Genomic DNA, 26,688 nt, shown 5'->3' on the forward strand with positions numbered 1-26,688 from the left:
CACTTTGTTTTCTCATGTCTCGAGCTCGTATTTTGTTTTATGGACTACTGTAACTCACTAGTCAAGAGTGTGTGTCTGCGTACGTATGTCACTCGGAGTACAGCAGACTTGAGGAAAAGCAGTATTTTGCCTGGCTGCAGTTTAAGTTGGTTGTCGGGATTTATAATGTATAGGAGCCACCCAGCCTTAATCCCCCAGACAGACACAATGATATATGCCTTCAGTGTTAGTCAGGGGAGCTCTATAAGTCTGTTCTGACATTCCTTTTTTTTTCACCTTGAGGCGAAATGTGCATGGGATATAGAAAATAAGGACAGCACAACTTACTTTTAATGGTCATGCTTCCTTAAATGGTATAGCTGGTTGTTTTTCACTTGGTGGTTTTGGCTTTAAAGACTTATGAGGCTCATGATGATTGATGGGCAGGCTAACCAATTAGTTACGGAGAGGTGAGAAGGGTTGTAACCAGATAGGCAGATAATGTACTGGCCCCAGAGGAGGGGAGCTGGTGTGAGAGAGTCTGTGTATATATGTGTGTGAGTGTCACGGCTTTTGTGGCTGGAGGTCATGATTGACAGATTCAAATTGTCCCGGTTATGTCACAGTTGTTATTTGTGTGGGAGTGTGTGCATGTGCCTCAGGCAGGCCATTTCACAGGTGTGTGTGTGTGTGTGTTACTTCAGGGATAACTGTCCTCTCTCCGCTCAGGCGATGACAAACCCAGCACCTGGTAAATGGGGCCAACATACGCGCACACACACACACACACACGAACACAGACACAATGATACACATCCACTTCCAGCTTTATCCCCCGTGGCCCAGCTGTGTATGACGCAGTGTGTCTGTGTTTAAAATTTGTGCCACTCTGAATAACACACATTCATTTGACCCAGTGACAGTGGAGTCCGTAACAGAGGCTGAATGTAACTACACGTGTGTGTGTGTGCTATGGGCCTTCCTGCTTGCTTATAAATTTTTTTGGGACGTATACTCATTGATTTTGACAGTAATAAAGTTGCAAGCTGGAAGGAGCTGCTGTTAACTGTTATTGAAAGTTTGCTTCTTTTAATAAAATCCTCAGTGTCCCTCGGCACAGGAACATGGGAGTATCTTGGATAATTTAACAGCACTGTGGGTTTATGGTTATGAGTCTTTATCAAAGAACCAGATGATTTTCAATTCAGCTGCTCATGTCTTGTACTAAATCAAGCTTGAGTGTTTCTTCCCCATCCAAGCCTTGGAAGTGCTTCAGATGCTTGTCACCTAAAGTTGCCTATTCAGAAAATTAACATAATTATTCCTCAGACTTTGCTGCTCTATAATAGTCACTGTTGTCACTTTAAATGGAGGTCCTTGCTGATGCAGCGATAAGGTTTATAGAAGTACCCTAACTCTTTGAAATTGTAGCCAAAATGAAAAATGCTAAGACGAATTATTTTTGACTGTTGCCAGTGTTTTGGAGTGTTTGTAAGGCCACAAACTTCAAATCTCATCCAGTATATTCTCCCTTTGGTCTGACCTCATGTACACGTGGACACTGTTCGTTCTTTGCTGTCCAGCCTCTGCCAAACCTCCTCTCCCTCCTCTGCTTCCAGCATCACATCACTGTGCCTCTTTTTATTGCTCATTCTTAGTTTTTATGGACGACGTCTGTCTGCCTTGTCGTCCCCTCTTTCGTTTTCTCTCTCCCTTTGCCACTAAGTACATTTCCATCCCTGCGTCCTTTTTTTCACCATGTGGCACGCTGGATTACAGCAGTGTTTTTGTAATTATCTCACTGAGTGACGAGGTTATGTGAGGGCTTCTCTCATCATCACTCCTTCTCAGGGAAATATGACGAGTTCACTCCTCGATCACATCTGTGCTTCTTCACACGTGTGCATGGAAGTCACATATGTGTTTTCTTTTTGTCCGTTCCTTTACCTCCATCTTTGTTGTTGCCAGTTTCTCCTCCTCCCCAAGCTTGTCTCATTCTCTCCCCACCTTTCTGTCCCTCTCGATGTGTACAGTACATCTTTCTCCCACCCCCCCAGTCTTGCCACCTCCCCATCTCTCCCCTCCCTAGCGGAGTGAGGAGCAGAGTGTTGACATTGGGTTTTGTCCAAATATGTAGTCTACGGGGCTGGAAGGTGGTAATGAGAGCCAAGAAAAACAGCCTGGCTCTGAGTCTGACAACCAGCCTTGTCTTTCTGATGAAACCAAATGAAAACAGTATTTTCTATCCTTGTTATTCCCTCCCTCCCATCCTCCACCCTTCTCTACATCCCTACTTGTGCACCTCTGGCGCCTCTAATTTGCAAACTAATTTCTTATTCCTTTTGGTGTTTGTTTAAGAGTGTCTGTAAAGGTGTTACTGTGATCATACATAGCAAATGTTTGGACTCTAGTTTGGATGCCAAATGATAGTCAATTTAGCTATAAGAGGAGATTTAATAACTGTCACAAATATGTCCAAAGTCACTCTGCAGCCTCAGAGTAACAATTTTCAAACATAACGGAGTGACAAAAATTAGACCCTAAATGTAATGTTTTATTTTAATACAGAACTGAATTTGAAAATAATGCATAAATTGATGTATTTTAAATGACCTATATACAATAGGTTTGTAAAATTAAGCTTGCGGTTATATTGTAAACCCGTATACTTTAAACTATGTTGTAAAACACATCTGATGACTGCTTAAGTGGACAACAACTGTATTCTGGCAACAGCTGAGGAGGTGTCAGCCCCAAGAGAGCAATAATATAAATTAAGTTGATTGAAATAAGTAGAGGGGACACGTGTTGACTGATTTTCAAAAATTTGACACCACACACACTCTCTTAAATACTTAAGTCCTTGAACCTGTTGTCTAGCTGTAAGGTTATAACAGCAACCTGACACTGAGAGAGACCATACGCTGTTGAATTATCTGTTTTATAAGTGGACGTGGTTGTGTGAGTGTTGGTGCATGCGCCCTAGTCTTTGCCATGTGTATTTGTGTGTGTGTGTGTGGGTGGAGGTCAGGAGGGAGTGCAGGATAGAGGAACAGATGTGTGCTGCATTGTGGTGGTGTGCGTGGACGGACGGGGACCAGGTGCAGCCTTTGTCTCCCTGGCATTTAAGTCCACTCGCTCGCATTCAGCCGCCTCGTGCCTCCCCTCCCCTACCCTCCACACCTCCCTCCTCCTTCCTTCTCTCCTTGGAGGGAAGGCAGAGTTGTGTGTGTGTGTGTGTGTGTGCGTGTGCGTGTGTGTGGAGGAGGGGGCAGCCTTGGCTTAGTGGAGGAGGCTCCAGAAGTCCCTTCTGCACCCCCCCTCACAGGTGACTGTTGGAGGTCCCAGCTGGCCAGCTCTTGGCCGATTAGATCCATATGGTACAGGAGGAGGAGGAGGAGAGAGAAGAGAGAAGTGCCCATCAGCTGCATGGGTGCTAAGAGGGCTGTTAGCTTGTCCCTTTTTGCCCTGAGTTTCAAGACAAATCCTCTGTTTTTACACTTTTTCATTTTATCTATTTACTTTCTTTCACTTCCTATTAATTTTCAGATCACTTGCCATTGTCTCTGTTTTGTGTTGAAATGTTTATGTTCATTCTTATGGGAGCTCTGTTGGCTCCAATTAAGAGATTGCCTGTTTGTTTCAGATGGGTTTAGGGCTGGATGTGATTGTAGACAGGATAATGATTTTTATACTTTTATGGAAAACTGTATTTGCCAACATTTTGGCAAATACAGTCATGGTCTGTTATATGTTTAGCTTAACTCTGAATAAAGAGTAGAAATTGGTCTAGGGGCTAACCACCCAAAAGAACAGGACAAAATTAGCTAAACATTCCCAATCCTTATCTTACTCTTCTTAAGATATAACATATATTTCACAAAATTTGGATTTAAAAATAGTAGTTCAGTCAGCTGTGTTGCATGTTTATGTGAATGTGTGTGTGTCTGTGGGAGGCATTAAAATGTCTGTGCTAGGAACCCACATAGTTGTAGCATTGCACATGTGGCACATTGTCTTCATGCTCACCGATAAATTAGTCGAGCCTGCGTTACATCTTCTCTCACCTCATCTACAATGACAGGACAGCGATATCAGCGCGGCACACACACGATCTCACATCACCACACACACTTGCACACGCATGCCTCATGACTCACAGCTGCCAACCTCTCACAGAGAGTTTAAACTTCAGAGTTAAACTGTGTGCTTAATAAACCCTAACACTGAACACATTTATTTATACAGCACATCAAGTGAAAAAATTTATTTGTACTGACTCAAAGTAGGTTATCCATCCTCATTTTACACAAGAATCTAAATGATCATTCTCTGCATTTTATTTGCCTTGCCGTTTCCAGTTTCATTTTTTAATGAACTGCAGTCACAGTAGTGGGTCAGTGGGAATAGCCCCTTTCTGTTCCTCTCTGTGTCTCTCTTTGCATCACCTGCATCACCTGCAGAGGCAGAGGCAATTAAAGCCGACTGAATGTTTTAATGCAGACGAGCGTCACCTGAAGCTGAACAAACAAGGAACACCTGGCTAGCAACAGCAGCCTTCACCTGAGATACACATTACTTTTCCATCCCTACAATAACAACTGTTGTAGACAGAAGTCGACCCAAGTAACCTACAAGACTACAAAACTTTATATACATATCATCTGTTTTAGAAGGGATGAGAGAAGACAACAGGAAGAGCGGCAGCCCAGAACGGTATGAGCAGACTTCATAAATATTTTTGTTTTTATCAGCCAGAAATGTCAGAAGTATTTGACAAGAGCGTAGATGAAGCTTCGCTTGGCAGTGTTATATTCGGTACATGTTGGTCCACTCACAGCGTTATCCCCCTTTGCTTCAAAGTGTTGTCTATTCATCATGGCATTTCCATGTAATCCTGTTGATGTGTGTTGACGAGCTTTGTGTGCCTTCCCTTTGTTCCATTAGAGCCAAGATGACAGGTGGCATTTAGACCAGACAAACACCCCACATCCTCCTCTAAGCCAATATTCACCTGAGTTAACATTAGACCACTTTGTGCACTCTGTGTATGTGTGTGTGTGTGTTTTGTGTGTGTGTTTTGTGGCTGCTGTGACAGCTGCCTCCCCTGACAGTCCTGTGACTATATACAGTGGAGTCAGGTGCTCGCAAGCCAGATGAAGTCATCCAGCTATGTACGCTGTCTAATTGACAAGCAGAGGCAATTCTCTATGGGTTGTCAGCACTACACGCACACACACCTGATGTCTCCTGTTGTGGCCATTACCTCTGGCATGGCTAACGACAGACCAGTCCGCATCTTAAGACTGCGTGAACACAGCTGCAACCTGATTTCTCAGTTCCATGCTGAAATGGATGCGCAATAAGACGTATGTACTACGTGATTCTGTCTGTTTTGCTTGTTTGTGTTCTATGGCCTGTCTGTCAAACACAGTAGACCTACAAGCATGGCTTTTCAAAGCTTTATGAGGATGACAGGCAATTTGGACAGAAAACTCCTGTTCACCGCCAGTGGAGAACTGTTTTGATGATGTGTCAACAAAGAACTTCTGAATACATTTATATGCAACACTACTGTATAGCACAAGCTGAATGCCCTAATCCTAGATCTTGTGTATATATAAAGTTGTTTACATGGTAACAGTGTTGACACTGAGGCCATATGCCCCGTTGATTCTGTTATTGAGATGTCAGTCTAATTTCCTGGCCATACGGACGGAGTGTGCAGAGCTTTGGAACCGGTGTATGTGTGTGTGCGTGCTGCAGGCTGCTTCCTGCGGTGCACTGGCAGACCGTGTGTGTGGTGGGTATGACAGTCCAAATGTCTGCATAGATCCCTCCTTCCTGCCCCCTATGTTGGTGAACAGGTGGAGCGATGGCAGGCAGGCCACAGGGCTAAGAAAGAATGAGAGGGAAAGAGGCAGAGGGAGAGAGAGGGTGAAGAGGACTGCAAAACAGAAGGAAGAACAGTCAAAGCTGTATAATGAGTTGCAGACATGACAGATGAGTCGCAGAGATGGACTCTAGGAAAGGCAAACAGGGCTAAGAGATTTGCTGTCAAGACTGCAGCAAAGTGAAAGTTCAGTTAAGTTTCATGACTATATGTTCACATTTTAGTATTTTTTTCTTAATGCATTGATTTCTGTATGTTTTTGCATATTTCTGCACTCAGAGACTCTAAAAGAGTCTAAATTTTTTTTTTTTATTGATTTAATAGGCATGATTCCTTCTTTTGAGTTCTCCTGAGTTACATACTGATGGCTTAAACCATCCAGCTTAAGCCTTTATAAACTGGGACCCTGTGGCTCAAGGCCATGCAGAGTTCATAGCTGTGAAAAAGATATACAGGGTGCCATTGAAGCTCAAAGCCCTAAAACCATGAAACCACATTTAAAAAGCTGCTCTCTGCTGACCCATGACCCGTGAGACCATGCTTGTCTATTAATTGTTGATTCTTAGAAAAGTCTGATCCACTCTAAATGGAGACGGGACCCAGCCGCCATGGATCACCAGGAGACAAAGCTTCTGATCCCCCCCCCCCCCCACCATCACACTTACACAAACCCCTTATCTGGTGGTCTCATTCAGTGGCAATAGCATATTGAGAAGTTGCGTTTAACATTCAAAAGCTTTGCCGATCTTGTTAGTAAAGCGTGAAATAGCCCCATCCCTTTCTCTCTCTGTCCCCGCCCGCATTTTGTGGAGAGCTCAAAGAGGGGGCATTCTTCTCCTTCACAATAGGCTTCTTCAGCATTTCTTCTGTTATTGATCTGAATGGTTGGAAGTGAGGGGCTAAACTTTAGACATCTGGCTCGTTGATGGGGGGGGGGGGGGCCCTGGCAGTATGTGTTGTATGATGTGAAGTGGGTTGGGGGAGGCATTTTTTTTTTTGACTATAGACCTGTAGCTTTTCCATTAATCTTAACCATTGAGCTGAAGGAAAAGTAAAAGCGGTTGTATTTATTTACTATTTGCCATGATGACACTTCAGTTAAATGTGAGTTAAATTCCTTCATTTCTTTTTATGGTTTTCAAGAAAATGGTTTTCTTTGAACTTATGTAGCAGTTGCAGTGAGATTTGAGTGGCAAAAATGTGTTTTTGATTTCCATTCACGGCTGTGAACACAGGACAACAACAGTTTTAAGACTGTTCTAGTTTTTGACCCCCAGCTGACCTCTCTTCTCTCTTTCTGCAGACAGTAGAGAGAAGAAGAGCCCTGCCATGCCCGGTTCTCCTGTGGATGCTAAGACTCATTCCAGATCAGCCCCCAGCAGCAGCACCAGCTCCACTATGCCACCCCTGCCTTCTGTCAACCCCAGCGGCCCTCGTCCGGCCTCTTTTTCCACCACAGCATGTACGGGCCATTCTTAAATTCTTTCTTGTCTAGACATTGACTGATTCCTTCCCCTCTAAGCCTCTGATGCTGCTTATTTTGTTTTTCCCACTTCAGACTTAATTCGTATTCATAAGCTAAAACTATTTTTGAATGTATTTTAATAAATGTTATTCTTCATAATAAGGGAAACAAAATATCTGTCTGCTCTAAGCATTGATCATCTTGACTTCTCCCCTCTTCATCTCACCTTTAATCCCCAGTGACCAATGGGAATCATCATTCCCCACCAACCTTGAATGCAGTGCCATCTCCACCGCAGCGTTACAGCAACGGACCATCCTCTTCCTCTTCCTCATCGCTAGCTAACCAGCAGCTGCCGGCCACCTGTGGGGCTCGCCAGCTGAGCAAGCTGAAACGTTTTCTGACCACGTTGCAGCAGTTTGGCAATGACATTTCTCCTGAGATTGGAGACAGTGTCCGAAGCCTAGTTCTGGCCCTTGTGGTAAAGTCCTTTGTTATCACATTAAAGATGTACAAATGAAGCAGCATTTTGTATTCTCTGCATGACCTCAGATAGGTTTTCCCAACAAATGTGGCTTTAAAAACAAATAACTCATTGGTTTCATGTCTTTCTTAAACTCCATTTTTTTTCTGTCTCCTAGAATTCAACAGTTACCATTGAGGAGTTTCACTCACGGCTTCAGGAGGCCACCAACTTCCCCTTACGGCCTTTTGTTATTCCTTTTCTTAAGGTAAACACATCTTCATACTCCTCCATCTCCCTATATTTGCTTTGCATTATTCCGTTAGATCGCTTCCTCTTTTTCTTTGCAGCAGTATTATTTTTCCCCCCTTCCAGTAGACCACACAGCCTATGGTTTACAGGTTTATGGTTGTGGCCTGTCAGAATCATTTAGCACCACTGAAAGCATCGCCTTCCCATCAGCCTCTCATGTCTTGGCTGTGTCAACTATGCTGCATTATTAACTAATACGGAATAACAAGTGATAAACAGAAGGTCCTTGACATCAACATACCCCTCATTCAGGATGATCTGAATAATCCATGGGCAATCACATTACAGCTTGTGAGTCATGGTAATGGAAAAGTAATAGATTCATTACACTTTATTACAATGTTTCCAGGATACAATGCAGTAGTCTATAAATAGGCCCCTGTGTTGGGTTTCTAATTGAATAAACTGCTTCTCAGCGGTTTAAAGTAGCTATCAAGATTTGCATGTTGACTTGACAAGCAACAGATGAGTGTGTGTGTGTGTGTGTTAAACAGCCTCTTGAGCCCTTTTGTAACCTGCAAGAGTATACTTTTTAGGAGCTCCTTTCAGTAAAGCAGCCCATAAATCTTCAGTCAGTTGTACCGCTGTAACTTCAAGCAGTTGAAATCTGCTCTTTTTCCACATTTACCTCTTACTCACCTTTGGAGCCCCTCCAGCTGTCTGACTGAGAGTGCTGAGACAAAAAAACCTCTGTTCCCCTCCTTCCACTAATTTATTACAAGGGGGTGGGGTCCCCACAACTTAATTCCAACTCCTTGAGAGTAGTCTCTCTTAAGAAAGAGAGAAAGGGGGGTGAAATGGACAGATGGGACAAACTCAGGGGGTGAGGAAGTGGAAAAGAGAGAGAGAAGTGGGTGAGGAGGAGAGAGGGAAAAGTGGGAACTCGGAAGTGTGAAACATGCCTATAAAGTGTTCCCTTCCCCTTTTTATGGGTTCCAGTGCGCCATATGGAGCCGCTGTCCCGTTAAAAGAGCATTCAGCTGCCAAGGCGCCGCCGATCTAGCCTCCGCCCCGCTGAACCCCAGAGAGCCCTCCGCTGAACTGACACACAGCACATGTGTCGGTTAGCTGGGGCCCCAGGGAAAGAAGGGAGGCAGAGGAACATGGGAGATGGACAAAAGACAGCACAGGGATGTTATGGAGAATCGACCATAAAGCAAAGATATCAGCATCTTTAGGGTGAAGTACAAGAGATTCCATAAGTGTCAGTTAGTCGAGATATCAGGAAAAAGGTCACACAGGACAGGGATCTGCTGAATGGCAGTTGAAAGTGCTACGTGAGAAGAGGAGGTCAGAGTCACAGAACTAGAACGGTATGGCTATTTAGTTGGTTTCCCAAGAAAAGGGAGACGAGGGAGTGAGGAAGTGGTGTAATTGCAAACACACCGGAGTCTGTTCCTAATTAGGGAAATGAAGAGAACAAAAGCGAGATGGAAAGATACGACGCAGACAGTCACAGATAAATATTAAAAAAAGAGGAAGGGTAAGGAATGAGGGAGAAGTGGAGCCTGTGTATCATTTGTTTTGAAATGTTTCTGAGTTTTTAAGCCTCGGTATCATCCTGCATATCTTTGCTGTGACCAGTGTACTGCGCTCAGCTCTCAGGCAGTGAGCAGGGGGGTTAGTAACCAGCTTCAGCAGCAGCTTACAAAACTCAGCCTTTTTCATTTGAGCAAGGGAAACCACAGCCACCATGGAGGCAGCCACAGAACAACACCCAGACCCATATTGAGCCCTACTGCCAGACCTCAAGGAGTCAGCTCCCGCCTCTTAAAACCCCCTCTCTCCCTGCCAGGCGTCTTCCCCAGGAGGCAGATTTGTGCTGTCTCTTAGGTCTGTTACAGGGCGGCAGTGGCCTGTGTAGGATAGTTATGGTCCGTTTTCTCCTGATCTCCTCTTCTTTAATGACGAGCTACCTGGTGCTTCTCTTTTTGTCTGTGTCAGCCTCTGAATGAGTATGTGTGATGTGACTGATGCATGACTGAATATGTTCGTGATTAAAAAGCTTTATGGGATGAACTTGAGTCATTTAAACTGATACAAACATTATTTTCATCTTCCTAGTTATACTATTTTGCAAATTAGAATGAAACCTTTATAAGTCTATTGCTCTCTTGATAGGCAAACCTGCCCTTGCTGCAGAGGGAGCTGCTCCATTGTGCACGGGCAGCCAAGCAGACCCCAGCCCAGTACCTGTCCCAGCACGAGCACCTCCTGCTTAGTACCACTCTGGCCTCCTCTCCAGACTCATCTGAGCTGTTGATGGAGCCTGCTGATGCTGGGACCAAGAGACACAGCCCCAGCAGGTAAGATAAAAGCACAAAAACTGTAAAAACTGTTAAATCCTATATTTTGGCGATTTAAATGAACACAGCCACATGAGAAATAACTCACTTGTCTCTTTTGCAGAGCTAAAGAGAACGGTTTCCACGAACGTCCCCCGGTAGCCATGGAGCCTGCCGCAAAACGAATTTGCACCATCAGCCCTGCTCCTCGACACAGCCCCGCCCACCCACTGCCCCTCAGCGCCCAGCTTCACCCAACTCCTCCACCCTTGCAGCACTATGCCCTGGATGACATCGCGGCGCCGCACATCCTACACCGCGAGCACAGCCAGCGCATGCTAGAGATCCGCGAGCTCAAAGACAGGCCCAGACTCCCTGGTATGTGATGCAAACCCAAAATTATGCTTTTTTCAGGCCAAGTCTTTTTTTATGTTATTCCTTTCACATGACTGATGATGATGAGAAGTTGAGAAGTTCAGTCTTAGTCATGCTGGTCGCAGGGAAATTGTTAAATTAATTAAAACGAATGGCATCAGATACTGATATCTGATAACATGATGAATTTTGTAGCAGTTATGAATGGTAGTTGCAGACTACCATACATCCTCATGTTACTGCAAACCACATAAACACTAAAAACTTGTACTTCAGCCTGGTTCTGTGCAATAGTGTGAGTGCAAGCGGCTGATAAACACATTTAGGAATGAAACTGTTGCTTCTACACAGACACAAACACACACACACATATCATATTCTGTGTGTGATAAGGGGTGGTCTCTGTGTTTGTGTAGCCGCCCCCGTATGTCTCTGGAGTCCACATGTGTGTATAAACAGAGCCATACTGTCCAGGCGGGAGGGTTGGATGTAATCTGGTGTATATCTACCCTCCATTTGGGGCTTGTCAGCACACAGTGGAAACAGCAGTAGCTCACAGACACAGGCACACACACACATATATATATATATACACAGACACACACCTTAATATGTTCGTGGTAGAGGTGCTGTGTTTACGAGGCCTTAGTCCCTTGTCTGACAGCCTCCCGCCCGCCTGCCGCCACTTAACTCACAGGCGCACACGTGCACACTCACACATAAACACATCAGTCTACACACTCATGGCTTTGAACTGATGAACACTGATGAGAACCAGGAGTAGAGAAGAGGTTGTGGGGAAGGCTATTGAGTGTGTGTGTGTGTGTGTGTGTGTGTGTGTGTGTGTGTGTGTGTATATGAGGGAATCATTATGCTCTTCAGCAGGCCTAGTGTGCATGTGGCCTTTTGTTGGTTGTTTCTTTTTCAATTTTAAGAGATTGTGGTTTGAGTCTTTGTAGCCTGTGTGTGCTTGCGTGCGTGTGTGCGTGTGTGTGGCTGTGTATCAAGATGTTTTGGGGCTCTGTATGAGCACAAGCTTGTGTGTGCAAACTATTATTACGGCTAAATCTACAATTAAATATTGCCTAAGACATAGTATTGTGTAATAACTGAACTGGAATCAGATAGTTCAGTTGTGTGTGTGTGTGTGTGTGTGTGTGTGTGTGTGTGTGTGTGTGTGTGTGTGTGTGTGTGTGTGTGTGTGTGTGTAGTTGTAATGGTCCACACTGAGTGTCAGAACGGCTGGTTGTGTTTAGAAGTGGAGCCACTCCACTCAGCCTGAGTGTCTCCCTACTGGAATGCTGTGAGCTCCAGGAGGGGAGGTGCTAAGGGAGAAGTTTGGGGAGTGTGTGTATGTGTGTGTGGTTGACAGCTGACTTCCAGATGTGTTCTGGCTCTGGGAGCTGGGAGTCTGTTTTGCATCACAGGCTTCTCTATTTCTCTTTCACCCCACCTTTCTCACTCACAATCTCCCCGTCCATCTCACCGCGTTTGTCTTTTATTTTTTGCTTCCCATTTACTTCACCTCATTCCTGCCATTCTTAATTTGGGATGTGAGAAGATGCCATCTTTGACTTTTAAGTCACGTCTCTTCTGGCACAGTTTAACTTGTGGTAAAATTATGAATCTATCTCAAATGTTATATTAAAGTTAACCGTTTTTTAGCAAAGCTATTTGAGAGTTATACACACAGATACAGACATACACACCTTTCACTCACTTACTGTCACTTGTGGCTTCTCTTATATTGAGAGGAATGTTAATCACACTGGCCTGTGGTCTGTCTTGTGTGTGTTTTAATCAGGCACTAACGGGGGCTACCGCGAGGAGCCGGTGGACCACAGACTGACAGACAGAGAGTGGGCTGATGAATGGAGGCATCTGGACCATGTAAGTCTGCAGACAAGTACCACTACCGCTAATGGGTTGTGATATAGAAAGAATGTAAAATGTAATTTGTTTTACTGCGATCCTCAGCAAAACAGCGTTTTACTTTCTCATTATTGTTAGATAGCATGAACACAACAGCTTCATCTTATGTTTCATTCAGAAATAAGCAAAACTCAAAAGTCAGTAATCTTCTGTGTGCTCAGGTGTTGAACTGCATTGTGGACATGGTGGAAAAGACACGGAGATCAGTGAGCGTGCTGAGACGATGCCAGGAGTCAGATCGCGAGGAGCTCAACTACTGGAGACGGCGTTCAAGCGAGCAGGAGGACCCACGCAAAGGAGGCTCAGCCTCTGCTCCCTTCTCCAAAACACACAGCCCTCACTCTGCAGAGTCAGGTGGGTACCACTATATATTTTTTTTTTTTTTGGTTTGAGATGGGCCCAAGTTTGGCCAGTCCGACTCTGCTCATTCCTAATCTTCCACCAATCAACATGTGAGAGTGAATAGAATTTCATCTGTGTTTTCCTAGAATGGAGCTCTGGATGTTTGAGCAACAAAATGAAATTTGTGGCAGAGATTTCAGAAATAGATATTTAAGTATAATAAGTTTATTTTATTTATTTATTTATTTTCAAATAGGGGTGAACTGATCTTTAATCTTAGATATGAATAAGAATAGATGAGCATCAGCCTCAGATATGTCTTTGGCAGGAAAGTGTAACTGTAATTGAAAATTCACTCAGGGATACTGACTGTAGATAAACATTAGAGCTAGGTGACTTGTCAACACTCAGGTCTGTTACAAACCTGACCCAATTATAGGACAAGGTCTGAGCACAAACCAGAACAGCCTTACCTCTGTTTCATACTCCATACACCGTCTGGTGGTCATTAATAGAAGTGCACCTAAGTCACATGTCAGTGTGTTAGTGTGTCCTTCCACAGTTAGTCCCCCAGTCTGCTGTGTACTGGCAGTGTTCTCTCTGACTGCCAGCCTTGCCGTCCCCCTGCTGGTCCATAGTCACAGACAAGTGCCAGGACTGGCCTCGGCCATATCGGCCACAGAAGGGCCATCCTGCCGTCCTGCAGGCTCAGAGACCTAGAGCTGGCTGACTCGCCAGAGCACCATCTGGGCCCCCAGCCGGGAAGCCTGCCTGCCTGCCTGGGCTCGGGCGGAGGAAGACTGTAGTGGGGGTGGAAATGACGGCAGGGAGGGTGTATACAGGCTCGGTTGTAGAGAGAAGATGTAAATGAAGGAAAAGAGAGAGAGCGGTGGTGAGACAGAGGGTATAAGAGATGGGGGAAGAGGAGATGAGCCAGCGACACAGAACTGAATTGAGATGCGGGAAGAGAGAGATTTAAGGGAACAGACAGAATGTTGACACAGCTTGTTGGTCTGCAGTTCCCTCCAAGCCAAACACATTCCTTTCTAAAGTTGTCAGATCTCAGATCAGTCCAAGACTCTGATAAACAACAATTACATTGGTTCTGTGGCCTAGATATGTAGACTTGTTTGCATCGGCGACAAAATAAAAAAGATTATATAATATAACCGCCTGCCCGTGTGGCTTTCCTTTGTAAGCACCTGTTACCTTGTGTGGGCTGTCAGTCACAAACCAAACCATTATTTCAACAATTAATCATCTTAATATCTCTATAAGCCATGGCAGGTGCTAATCCCTTCTGTCTCTGCTTTCCCACAGACTCCCAGCGCGACTTTGCTCCACGGCCAGGCTCAGCATACGTTACAGATGAGATTTGGAGGAAAGCTGGTAAGAACACCATCAAATTTGAATTTTAATTATCATTGTCACAAAAATCATCACACTTAATTTCATTAAAGTAGTAATTAAGATTACAGAGAATACATGGATGTTTTGAGGTAGAAGACCCATAAAATGCTAATGTGTGCTGATGTATGGTCTGTTTTTTTTTTTTTGTTTTTTTTTTACTGATGCTGATAGAGTTTAAACAAGGTGAGGTAAATATGAAATGCTTGTCTTCCCTGATATATAGAAGAAGCGGTCAATGAGGTGAAGCGTCAGGCCATGGACGAGGTTCAGAAAGCAGTAGCAGAGGCCGAGCAGAAAGCTTTCGAAATGATTGCTGCAGAGAGGGCTAAGATGGAAAAGACTCTGGCTGAGGCAAAGAGGAAGGCTCAAGAGGATGCCATCATGGTCATCAATGAACAGGAGGATTCCAGTGAGGTGAGCAAAGATGTCGGCAATGGCTCTAGTACAGTACTTGAAAGCACATCAAATATATATATTTTATTTTTGTTTTAAAAATGCATCAAATTCCTATATCTAAGTGAAGAGAGTCACTAATGGTGACACTAAAAAAAACACCCTCTGTATGTTATTTGTCCGATACGCTAAGCAGCAGACGAAATGGCTAGTTAGGAACAAGACATAGTTCCAAATGCTAAAGTTGCTACATATCTGCTGGATGGGTAAATAGGCAACTGTTTCACAACAAGTTTGAAATATCAACTTTAAAGGTTATAGTGTGTCAATGTTGTGTTTATAGTTTGTTTTCACTGCCCCAAGTGGCCAGACAAATAATATATATGCAAGTCTGAGGAATTTTATTTTGGAGGAGGCTCCCTCAATTACTGTGAAGACACATATCTGCATGTGAGACAAGTTTTCATTCTTGTGAAAACTTACAGTTGTGCCTTCTCTCCTCTGCAGTGTTGCTGGAATTGTGGCCGCAAAGCTAGCGAGACATGCAGTGGCTGCAATGCCGCTCGCTACTGTGGCTCCTTCTGCCAGCACAAAGACTGGGAGAGGCATCACCTTATCTGCAGCCCAGGACTTCAGGCTCAGCCCAAACCAGTTTCTGCCATCACTGCAAGCAGAGTAGCTGCCATGGCTACAGCAGCGGCAGCAGCCGGGGTGTCCCCTGTTGGTCTGGCCGGCGTTAAGGCCCCCGACAGCGTGCCTTCAGTCTCCAGTCCTGGTGGAGAGAAGGCTTCGGTTGCTTCCCGTTCCTCCACTCCCTCCACCCCTGCCTCGGCCCCTGAGGCCAACGGACACTAGGCAGTGAAGGACTTCAGTGGTTAACTTGTCACCCGCCCTCTTCCTCAACAGGGAAGAATTGAATCCACACCATGAGGGAACTATTTGTGGGTTAAGTTAGGATAACAGATTTTTCATCATAATCTTTGGCAGATGAAAAAGGACAGATTATGGATGACTGTTTGAGTGATATGTCAACTGGGACTTTGGCTTTGGCAAAAGACAGAAGGACGCGTCTCAAATGCATCCATTGGAAAACAGATCTCCCTAACAGATGGAAACGTGTTTGTCTCCGTCCAAAACCCCAAATCTCGGATCTGCGAGGGGAGATAAAAACTGCCGATTGATCTCAGTTTATCTCTGGCTGCAGGGAGGAAGTTATGAAAGGAAGGCACATGAGAAAAGACAGAGGAGATTAGAAAACGGTGAGGTATAAAGGCACCTCCCCAACTGATATTCTCACATTGTTGTGTATAATTTTAAGATAGGGAGGTGGTGGTGTTAAATGTAAACAGTGTAATAGTACCAGCCATAAAGCATCTGTCTTCATCCTGTAGGAAAAATCAGACAGTAGACCACATAAGATCGTCTCTGCAGCGCTCCTGTATACATAAATATTTGCTCGCCAACTTCTTGTCAGGTTTCCTTATGTGTGAATGCGTGTGTCAGATGGTCGTGCCGTCAGTGATTATTGTAAAGCATATGATTACTTTTGTCAAAGCAATATTAAAAATGAAGTGTTCAGGTATCTCAAGCCGTTTTTCTGCATCACCAAAGTTTCCAGTCACTAAAGAGAGAGTCATTGCCTGTAAATGTCCTTGTGAACAAGAGATAATTATAAACTAACCCCCACATGTCATATCTACTCGTATGTTAAGTTCAACTAGGAACTCTGGTCCCTGTTTTTCCTTTCTGATCACCAGACATCTTCAAAGAACAGAGGTAAAGGGAATGGTGGTTGGTCTGAGTAAGTGCAGGAAGATTCAGTTACGACTTTATTTTGGTTGCAGTTTCATTTTGGCACTTGTTCACATCACCAGTTGTGTATGGCAGGGTCAGATGCTGCTCCAAATCTTCCACCATTGCAGCGTTTTCATCAGAGAAGAAGACCAGTTTGTAATACAGCTTTTTAAGTACAGAAGCGTGATAGCGCTCGTTGATGTTACATTGCTGTGGTGCAGGTTTAGAGCATCGACTCTGTCCCACAGAGTATCTCAGGAGCTAAATAGTATTTGTATGTACAGATCATTCTGTTCTTTTTTTTCTTTTGTCACATTTAGATTACAGTCGAACGTTTAGTGCGGATCTTTGATATATCGTACTCTGCTGTTACAACTGAGACATTGTTCTTGTTTTTGTTTGTTGTAAGATGACTTTGTAAAGAATATTATGAGAGAATGCCTTTATTTTGTGAGCCACGATTTTCCCTTCATTCTTTAAACACGTTCTTTTGTTATGAGGCATAACAACTTCATATGAAAAAAGATATCTTGACATGAAGTATGAAATAAAGAAATAGAATTACTTCAGAATGTTTTTCTTCTGTCCTGTGACTGACGTTACATCCAGAAAATGAAGTTCATCTCATATCAAGTCATAAATCATGGTGTTGAGAGACCTGTCCATTAATAAAGAATGACATATTCTCATCTCTTACTTTGAATTTAAATGATGTGCAAGAATGAGACCAGTGGCTGTCTTGATTTCAGTGTTACTTGATCTCTACATAACTTCTGTCAGAAAAAACTATATACTTTTATTTTAATTTGATTTTGTTCTGTTTTCCACAGGGCTCTTTGTATTGCAGATGTTTGGTTTTTGGTCACTGGTGTCCAGCTTCCCTCCAAAGGTCTGTTGAATTTAATGAATGCATAGCAGAGCAAGTATCACTTTGAAATTAAAGCCATTTTCATGACAAACCAGCATTATATGAAGCCACAAACAGCTCTCCCTTTGAAATGAACTTTCCAGAAAAATGGAGAAGGAAAAACAAGTTGTTTACATTACTTAAAATGCCTTTAGTGTTTCTATATAACTTCATTACATGTGTTTACAAATGCCTCTTCAACAAACTTGTTTTAGAGTTAAATTGTGGCATTGGGGCTGTTCTCAAAAGCCACATGCATGTGTCTCATCTTGCGTCCTCTTTGTCTCCTTGATGTAGTGAATGATTCAGTGACTCCTGATAAAATATGCAGGAGGCATCTTTGAATTCAGGTATGAAGTAATGAGGAGGCTCTTGGCGAGACTGAATTATTCTGAAGTGGGTGGAAATTCTGTCATGTATAATGCATGATGTTTTCCATCTCTGAAGTTAATTAATTTTCTGGTCAGTTCATTTTTAAGAACTTTATTAAAGAGAACAGTGGATGTAGAAGATGATTGACTTCAAATGTTACTTTACTCATTATGCTGTTTTACATCAAAGAAGCAAAAATATTAATTCATTCAAAAGTCAACTGGCAGTGGAAAGGTGTAATGTAATTAGTAGCCACGAGGTGGCAGTATATAGTGAATTTTGAGAAGTGGTGTCAATGCTTTGCATCTCCAAGCAAAGTAATAGGATCATATATGCTGGTGACTTGTCGCACCACTGTGCAATGAAGAGTAGGAGATGTCCAATGTATCTTAAATCACAGGTCACAACATATATAAAATCATTTATTCCACAACACTTTAAAAAACTTTTATATATATTGTTGTATTCCTTAATTCTCAACAATGTATAATAATTAATAAACTAATCTTGTTTTATGTGACAAATCTAAATCTGTTACAGTTACAGTTACAGTTACAAATGCAGCTAATAATGAAATGAAGTGGATCAAAAGCACAAATTTCCCTCTAAAATATTGGAGAGTAAATTTATGTACAGCATCAAGTAAAGATAAAAACCTCAATATTGTACTATAGTATGTAACAAAATGTGTGTAGTAATATTTACCTCTGTAGGTAGACACATAGTTCTCGGTTAGTGATAATAAATCTTAACAAAAGCAGCTACTGTTTTTTCTCTTTGTAAATGCCACTGTTTATGTACTGGGATTTTTTTATGCACAGATCTACAAAATAGAGTATGATTACAAAGTGTATGCGTTCATCATTAGTTCATCTAAAAATGAAACATGACTCATCTGTTGTCTAGATGCAATTGTGTGTGACAGTGTGTGTGTGCCAGAATCACTGTTGTTTATTTCTGTGCCCGTCTAGTAACAGGATCGTGACGTTTGCTTTATGCCAGAGATGACACACTGAGTGGTTTCACGCTGTGGCTCACATGTCACATGGACACAGCAAAATGTGTTAAAATTCTGACTGGCAGGTCTTCTATTTGGTTACAATGGATCTGGGTATACAATTCTTCACATATATGTACAGTTCAATCACATACTGTAGACCTATGTGCAAGAGTATTGAAAACTTCCTCTGTTCAGGAATGTTGTTTATATCTGTATTTTGTGACAGTACTTCATCTTATCATCCTGTTCTGTTCTACATCAAAGAAGTTCTGTTGGTTATTATTTTTATTAGTTGGCAGCTGTTGTGCCACAAGTCTATCTGCTCAAAGAGGAGAGAAAAAGCACAGTCAGCAAGCGTGTACAGTTATGTTCGTATTTATGTTTCAGTCTGTGTTTCCTGAGGACAAAGGAGCATTTCAGTGTGTGATGAGTTAGTTCTGGTTGTTTCTTGGTAAAAATGCTACTACACAATGTTGGAATGATTGTGGGGAGAGATTGGTTTGATTATGGGCCTGGTTTCTGTCCCAACTTACAGCTAGAGGCGAGGTAATGGATGTCACTGTAGAATCTGCCCTTGTTTCCACAGCTCCTCTCTGGATGGCTAAAAAACAAGTACACAACACGATGCAAAACAGAGATAGATAAACACATTCTTCTTCTTCTCTCGCCCCTTACCCTCCTCTCTTTGTAACCTTCATCTCATATTTTCTCATTATTTTCTCAGCTTTGTAGTTCTTAATATCATCGACTCCTAACAGCTCACAGAGTGAATCATTCCAGCTATAAACACTGAAACGATTCCTGATGTTCTCATCACCATATTGTCAGGTAATAACATTTAATTGGTTTTATTTGATGAGTCATAAGTCTCCCACCAGTAAATAGATTACATTTAACTATTTCTTCAGTGACCTTTAAAGATTTGGCAGTTATGTCAAAACAAAATTGCACTGTACCTTTGACAAGTTAATTAGTCTAACTTGTTTGTCTTTCCACACGAGGAACACTCGCTATTGCTCATCATGTTGACTCTTTACAAAGAAATGCTCATGTTTTTTGTTTTCATGTGGCACTGTGTGGTTCAAAAACGAACTTTGGATTATGTATAGGAACATGATTGTTTAAATGGACAGATAACAGTAAAGCAGCACAACTGGAATCAGTGTAGACCTAGATGGTAGCTGAATAGGAAAACAGCAGCACCCAGTGGATTACTTGTTAATAATACATCTAATGTAGGCCTATACTGTACAGCAGTTATCCCACAGCTGAGTCTTCAAAGAAAGGCACAAAACCAAGATGAGCTTTAAGCATCATGAGGAGATAATGTGACAACTACACACAGAAGAAACAAGACTAAAAGTCTACTGCAACTCAGTGGTTCTGTGAGGACATGCTTAGGTCTAATTGTGCTTTGACCTAAATGCTAACATTACCATGCTAAAATGCTCACAATGACAAAGCTAACATATTTATCAAGGAACAAGTTTAACTTTTGTCTGTTTAATGGGTGCTTCTCAAGGTAGCCTGTAAAAACAGAGGAAGAAGACTGTATGCATAAACTTGTGATGTGACGTTCTTTGGCTAAGGACCATAGAGGGGTGGCACACACACTATAAGGGATCAAACAAAGGCCACCCGCTGACCACAAAATGCCACAAAGACCACTGTGTTCTTCTATTTAAATGAGAAGAAATCACCAAATCACCAGACCAACATACATACATACGTACATACATAAAAACCCATTTTCTGCATGTAGGTATCACATGCAGTATCTAATATCAATACATTTCTATATTGTTTTCACAATGCATTCACATGATAATGCTGGTGGTGCATGCCGGGAGAGGGGAAAGCTCCCACACTCTCCCAAACCAGCCACCCACCTGAGTCAGGGTGCCATTTATACATGCACACGCTGGTGGTGCATGCTGGGAGAGGGGATGAGATGTGCTCTACAAATACAGACTGATGTCATTTTCACATGGTACTGGTGCAAATACAGATTATATCATGGTATGTTTTGGGCTTCGTTGGTAAAGAGGTTTATGTGTACGTGGGTAAAGTGGGTGTGCTTGTGTAACTGTTTATGAGTTTTTATTAAGAAATAACAGTTTCTCTACAGTTTTTGGACTCAATCTGTTTCTTCTTTTACAAACTATCTCCCCAGCCTTGGAAAAAACCTGTTCAGACGGCACATATTTTATATATTATATATCTATTGCTCTATATACACTGATTCTCCAAAAATACACTATCAACACTACTAACTCTCAAAACACCTAACAAATGCAACAAATCGACCTACTCTGCAAAGAAAAATTCAAATGACTGCCATTCTATCTCTGAACACACTCGATCCCGCCACGTGATTCACATAACAAACCGAACTAATCAGGTGATTCGTATGACGTCCGAAGCACTCACCTGGTTCGAACGTCAGTGACCAAACCACACCTCGGCACAGTGATTCAATACAACTGCCTCATGCGCTGCCGCGCATGTGTCGGAGCCTCGAGTGTTAGAGGAGCATCACCAGGGACGACTCCCACACTCTTCCAACCTAGCCACCACCCTGAGTCAGGGTGCCGTTTCTACATGCATATGCTGGTGGTGCATAGGTGATGCCAATGGGCCAATTTCACACATTGTAATATGATAGATAATAGAAAACAGCTTAGCGGCCAGATGATTTTTTTTTTTCACGTGGTTGTGCCGCCCCCCCGTGTGATGCCGCCCCGGGCGGCTGTCCGGTTCGCCTGTGCCAAAAACCACCACTGATTCTGTGACTGCCTTTGAGGATCCGCCACATTTCATCATCACAGAGAGGCAAAGAGGACATTGGCGTGATATCTTAGCCCCATGCTGAACATCACATGACACCAAAATCCCATTTTGATGATATAACGCTCCATCCCCATCTGTCTTTTTTCACATCTTCACATCTCTCCTTACAGACATGTTTCTTTCCTTCCCCCTCCCTCGCTCACCCTGTCTGCCCCTCAGTAAAATTTGGTTTTTGACAGCATTATGAACACTTAATGTTCTTCGAGGTCAGGAGTGATTTACAGTTAGTGATTTTGAGACAAATTTTTGTTTACCGCTGCTGCGCAGAAGACATTGCATGAAATGCAGCTTTCATATCTTCTGCATCAAAAACCCTTAACTGAACTTGCAAGAATGTCAATAAACTAACAGGTATTATGAACACTATTAGCTTAGGATAATACATTTTACAGTTTAGCAGCATATGGCAAAACTCAAGTCAGCGTGAGGAGTCTTTAAGTCAACGAGTGAGTGACTCAGTCTTTCAGAGGCAAGACGCCCTCTGAACATGATACCTCCCACATAACAAAGTTTCCAGGGTGAAAAGAAATGAAGAAAGCGAGGCATGAAATAGGACAACAGCTGTTGCTTTGTCACCTTTGGCCCCCAGTCTTTGGATCTCTGTAGAGATAGGTTGCACTTGAGCACATCAGAAATACAAAAAAAAAGCAAAAAAAAAACCAAAACATTATTATCTGGTGCCCTCTTTAATTTATCTTTTTATTTGTTGTATGGTGATTTATCTACTCCTTGAACTGAATACTAATTTTGAATTTAGATTTAGATTTATGTATCACATATAATATACAGCTTCTCTGACCTAATGTACGCTTAAAAATTGTGTTTGTGAACTGAATCATATTCACATTTTGTCTTTTAAAGCATCCAATACACCCTTCTTGGACCGGCATTCTTCAAGGTTTTCTGCCATCTCCCACAGAGAGGTGACACAGGCTTTGACTTTAGATGCCTTCTGTGAGTTGCCTTCAGCACAGTGCAGTAACCAAGGTGGGGGAAATGGCAATAGGGAGGAATGAAACAGGACAACAGATGTCGTTTGGTCACCTTAGCCCTGGCCCTTGGCTCTCTGAAGTGATGAGGTGTGTTTGCACACATCAGAGCCAAGGGCACCTGCCTGAAAGAGAATAAAAAAGGCCTGTTTTTTTTTTTTTCAACTGCTGCTAAAGGAGAGCGCACAGAGAGGCGGCAGTGTTATTCAGAGAACTGTATGGTTTGAAATAAAGGCACAAGGTCTGAACCTTAACTTTGGTTCAGTGGTATCCCACCTCCGTTTCAACACAGAAAAGCATGTTTCACAATCAGGAATAATAGGAAAATGTTACGTAGTTAAAATGAATAGAGTATGAAAATGTGCCAGTGCTGCCAACCTTTTTATTTATTTAAACCCATGTATTGAACAATAGATCACATCAGACATCCATCCAGTATAAATCCAGTAGAGTCAAAGAAGCTGCTTACTACACGTTATTTCAGTATCATACTGGAATATAATAATATGACTGCAAGACAAAACCTCCTGAGAGAATAATGTATACCACAGTGGTTTTGATAAAAACATTTCTCCTTCAGCAGCAGCACAGAACCCCTATATTGTCTGCACAAATGGAACAGAGAGTGCACGAGTTAATCCCTGCTGTATTTCCATGGTATACAATGAATCAGGTAGAACACTGTATGCACAGCATCAACCATAGCAGGATGTGAATTCATATTTTGTGTGTTGCAGGAGCTTAAGAGGAGCCATATTAAATAGCTATTTAATATGCTTACATTTATGAAGCACCTCTATATATTGTGGTTTTCATTTTTAGTGGCGAGGTACACCATTCCTGCACTGGATTCAATAACCTACCTATGCACAAGGGATTCACAGGAAGCTTCACTGAGCTTTAACAGATAGATGTGAGAGTTGATTTAATCATCTCACCTAACTCTCCACCAGAAAGCGAATAAGGATGCTGGCCAAAGTCAAACCACTCCTTTAACAACAGAGAAACAGATTTGAGCAGATTTGAATGAACTGCACTTTAAACACCAGGCTTTCAATTAGTTTCACAGCAGCTATATTTATCAGCTGCTTTTGGGAGAAGAGTTGATATGAGACAAAATAAGCATGTTTCATAAAAGTGAAATGCTCCAATGATCTGCTCTGTGTTTAGAAAGTACATTTCAGTGCTTATCTGCCCATGTCAAAAGGTATGCTTCTTTTTTGCTACATATAAGTTACTGTAATATAGATGCTCCTCTCTAGTGTTAGAAACAGATGCAGTGGTAACACATGCCCCTCAGGATTTCAAAGAACAGACGAAGAACAGGAGGTGTGGGTACACATCTTCACAGCCTCATCTACACGGCTGCCCTGATGGCCACTACATATTCATTCTGCCTTACCGGCACACAGACGGCCTGCCTGACGGAAAGCTAAAGATGAGAGGGCTTCAATTCACCGACATCAATCATGCAATCAAATATTACAGCCCCGGCAATCAGTGCAATGATGTGCCAGCCTCTGGGCCTGTGCGCGCATTTTCAAATGTGACACAAACAATTTCAGAAATTCCAGCAATTATATGTTCCTGTCATAACTCGATACTGGCTGTAAGGAGGGATCTGTACTTTTTATTGCTATTCGGAGCTTGTAACTCTTCTGCCTTCAACTATTGTCATGACAAAGGGAAAAGCATACACACACATACAGCTCTGTTGAGCTTTATATGTAGCCTTGAGTGAGTTCACAATAAATTAGACGCATGCAGCATCCCAAGTCCAGTTCATCTGCTGCAGTGCACCACTGTTACATTTATGTTGCAAACCTTCTGTTGCAGCAGTGGAAAGACAAAAGCTTCAATTTGTATGATGGTGGAAAGCAGTGGCTCCCAACCTGGGATTAAAAAGCAAGATAAATCTGGGATTGCTGTCTTTATTTTTAGCACTGTGGGAAATTCATAGCTCACAAAACACTGATAAATAAGGTTACTGAGAGAAATGGAGTGAGCCAGACTTTAGCCAGACTTCAGGCTAATTTGGGGATTTTCTTCTTTTTCTCATTATCACTTTTTGGTGTGTTTGAATTCCTTCACTGTACAACAGTTATGTTCAGACTTAACTGATATGTGCAATCAACTGAGATACAGTACAGTGGTGAATCTATTTAAAGCTGCATCAATCAATATTTTTTTGTGTTGTCACTAAGTCAAATTACCATGTTTTTGTTGTGTTTGGCCCCTTGAGGGCAGCAGAAACAATTAGAGAACACAACGTTGTCATATCATACTCTTCTTTTTTTTTAACTTGACATGACAAACTTGCTGGCAAAAATTAAAGCAATATTCACTCTCTTTTAACTCTGCTTTCAGTGTCCACCATTGCCTGAAGAAAATATTTGTCTCTTTAGCTGCTAAAGGCTGTGTCGGTATGCTGTTTTTTGCCAAGCAGGTAGAGTGCAGTGGGTTTTTGGAGCTTTTTCACTAAAAACAGTTTATTGGTGATAGTAGTGGCTGTAGTGGAAAAAATTACAACTCTAATTATTTACTATATTTTTATTTATTTCTCTGTCCTCCATTATTTCCCACAGCACTCACCCAAGACCCCACCTCCATATATATATGACTTTCTCGACTGAATGGTGTAGAACATACCCAAACATATACCTACACTGTGTTCTTTGTTGTCTTTTCTCTGTCTGATCCTGCCGATGTCCTGTCTTTTGTGTTCCCATGAATAATAAAATTAAAAGAATTAAAAAAAAAGATGGAAATATGGCATATCTGTCAAAACTTAGGATTCAGAGCCATTTTCACTTGTCAAAACAAACAATTCGTAGCTTTAATGATTTATTAAAGTTGCTTCTCAGTTTGTTTACAATTATGGGGTGTTCATTACTAAACCAAAGCACTACAGAAATATGAATCCGAGTTCCATATGTACAGATGGAATGGGTTCTACCATGATCAAAATAAGTACATGATACATTAAATATATTTTCTCTTTATAATGTAGCGATACAATGAATCTCCTCACAAAGCGTTAATTCCCTTACACACACACATTTTTAGAGACACTTTTACATTTGAGACAAAGAATGTGCCTCAGACTGAAGAACGAGGAGAGGTAACTAACGGAAATAACTGACCACTATATCTAGCAATACTGTAGATAGATGTAAGGGCTAGTGCAGCTTTTATAATAACAGCTTTTTTTGGCATTATGTGCACATGACAGTAAGGTAGCTAAATGAAAAAGAAACAATGCTTCAGTATCATACAACATATACAGCCAGGATTGAAAGGAACTATTCCTGAAAGCTCGTGGCCACAGTCATCAGCATGCATGTTTAGGCTGCAGTAACCCTTCATCGCCTCCTCCTCTCTGCTTTTTCATCCAGTTTAATTGTATTCATAGGTAAACAACTCATCAAAAGCTCAAAACACTACTGCCATTGCAATTTTCATTCCAATTTAGGTTTTCTCTAGAAGCCTATTCTAGCGTCTTTTGCTTGTTCTGCACTGGAATATTCTCAGACAAACACGAGAAAAGGAGGCCGCAGCACACGTGAGGGTTATAAGTAAAAATATAAATAAAAAATTGGCTTATGCATTGCAGAGAATCAGTCACTTTCAAGTCTATAGATCGGCTATAGGGTGTCAACTACCCCTTTTGATATAAGCAGCACAATAATGAGCAGTCGAAGACAGAGGAACATTAAAAGATGCTGCTGGAGAATGCTGGGCGATGTCATTGTCTCTGTCTCCTGTTGCTTTCAAACACATGGATGCCTTTTGAATTCTTCGGTGTGTGTGTGTGAGCATATTTGTGTGTGTGTGAGTGTGTGCATGCGGGTGGGTGGGTTGCTGCGCCAGTGTGTCTTTGTCCGTGTGACAGTGTAGGCAGAAGATGTGACATTCTGGATTCAGTTG

The 26,688-nt window shown here is 42.3% G+C and overlaps 1 protein-coding gene across 5 annotated transcripts in view; it reads left to right on the top strand.

The window, feature by feature from the left end:
* Window positions 1-17,302, top strand: part of cbfa2t2 (CBFA2/RUNX1 partner transcriptional co-repressor 2) — a 34,627-nt gene extending 17,325 nt beyond the window's left edge. For 3 of the 5 annotated variants that reach the window (XM_041034884.1, XM_041034887.1, XM_041034885.1), the window contains 10 exons: window positions 7,176-7,334; window positions 7,577-7,818; window positions 7,979-8,068; window positions 10,234-10,418; window positions 10,522-10,775; window positions 12,577-12,662; window positions 12,866-13,058; window positions 14,367-14,435; window positions 14,680-14,870; window positions 15,357-17,302. In XM_041034884.1, the coding sequence (XP_040890818.1) occupies window positions 7,176-7,334; window positions 7,577-7,818; window positions 7,979-8,068; window positions 10,234-10,418; window positions 10,522-10,775; window positions 12,577-12,662; window positions 12,866-13,058; window positions 14,367-14,435; window positions 14,680-14,870; window positions 15,357-15,704 (1,817 nt within the window). In that variant the 3' untranslated portion in view covers window positions 15,705-17,302. Of the gene's footprint in view, window positions 1-4,663; window positions 4,696-7,175; window positions 7,335-7,576; window positions 7,819-7,978; window positions 8,069-10,233; window positions 10,419-10,521; window positions 10,776-12,576; window positions 12,663-12,865; window positions 13,059-14,366; window positions 14,436-14,679; window positions 14,871-15,356 lie in introns of those variants that run through there. The other 2 variants (XM_041034889.1, XM_041034888.1) reach the window with 2 other exon arrangements.
* The last annotated feature ends 9,386 nt before the right edge of the window (window positions 17,303-26,688 follow it).

Source organism: Toxotes jaculatrix, chromosome 3 (assembly GCF_017976425.1).
Source record: "Toxotes jaculatrix isolate fToxJac2 chromosome 3, fToxJac2.pri, whole genome shotgun sequence".
NCBI lineage: Eukaryota > Metazoa > Chordata > Actinopteri > Toxotidae > Toxotes > Toxotes jaculatrix.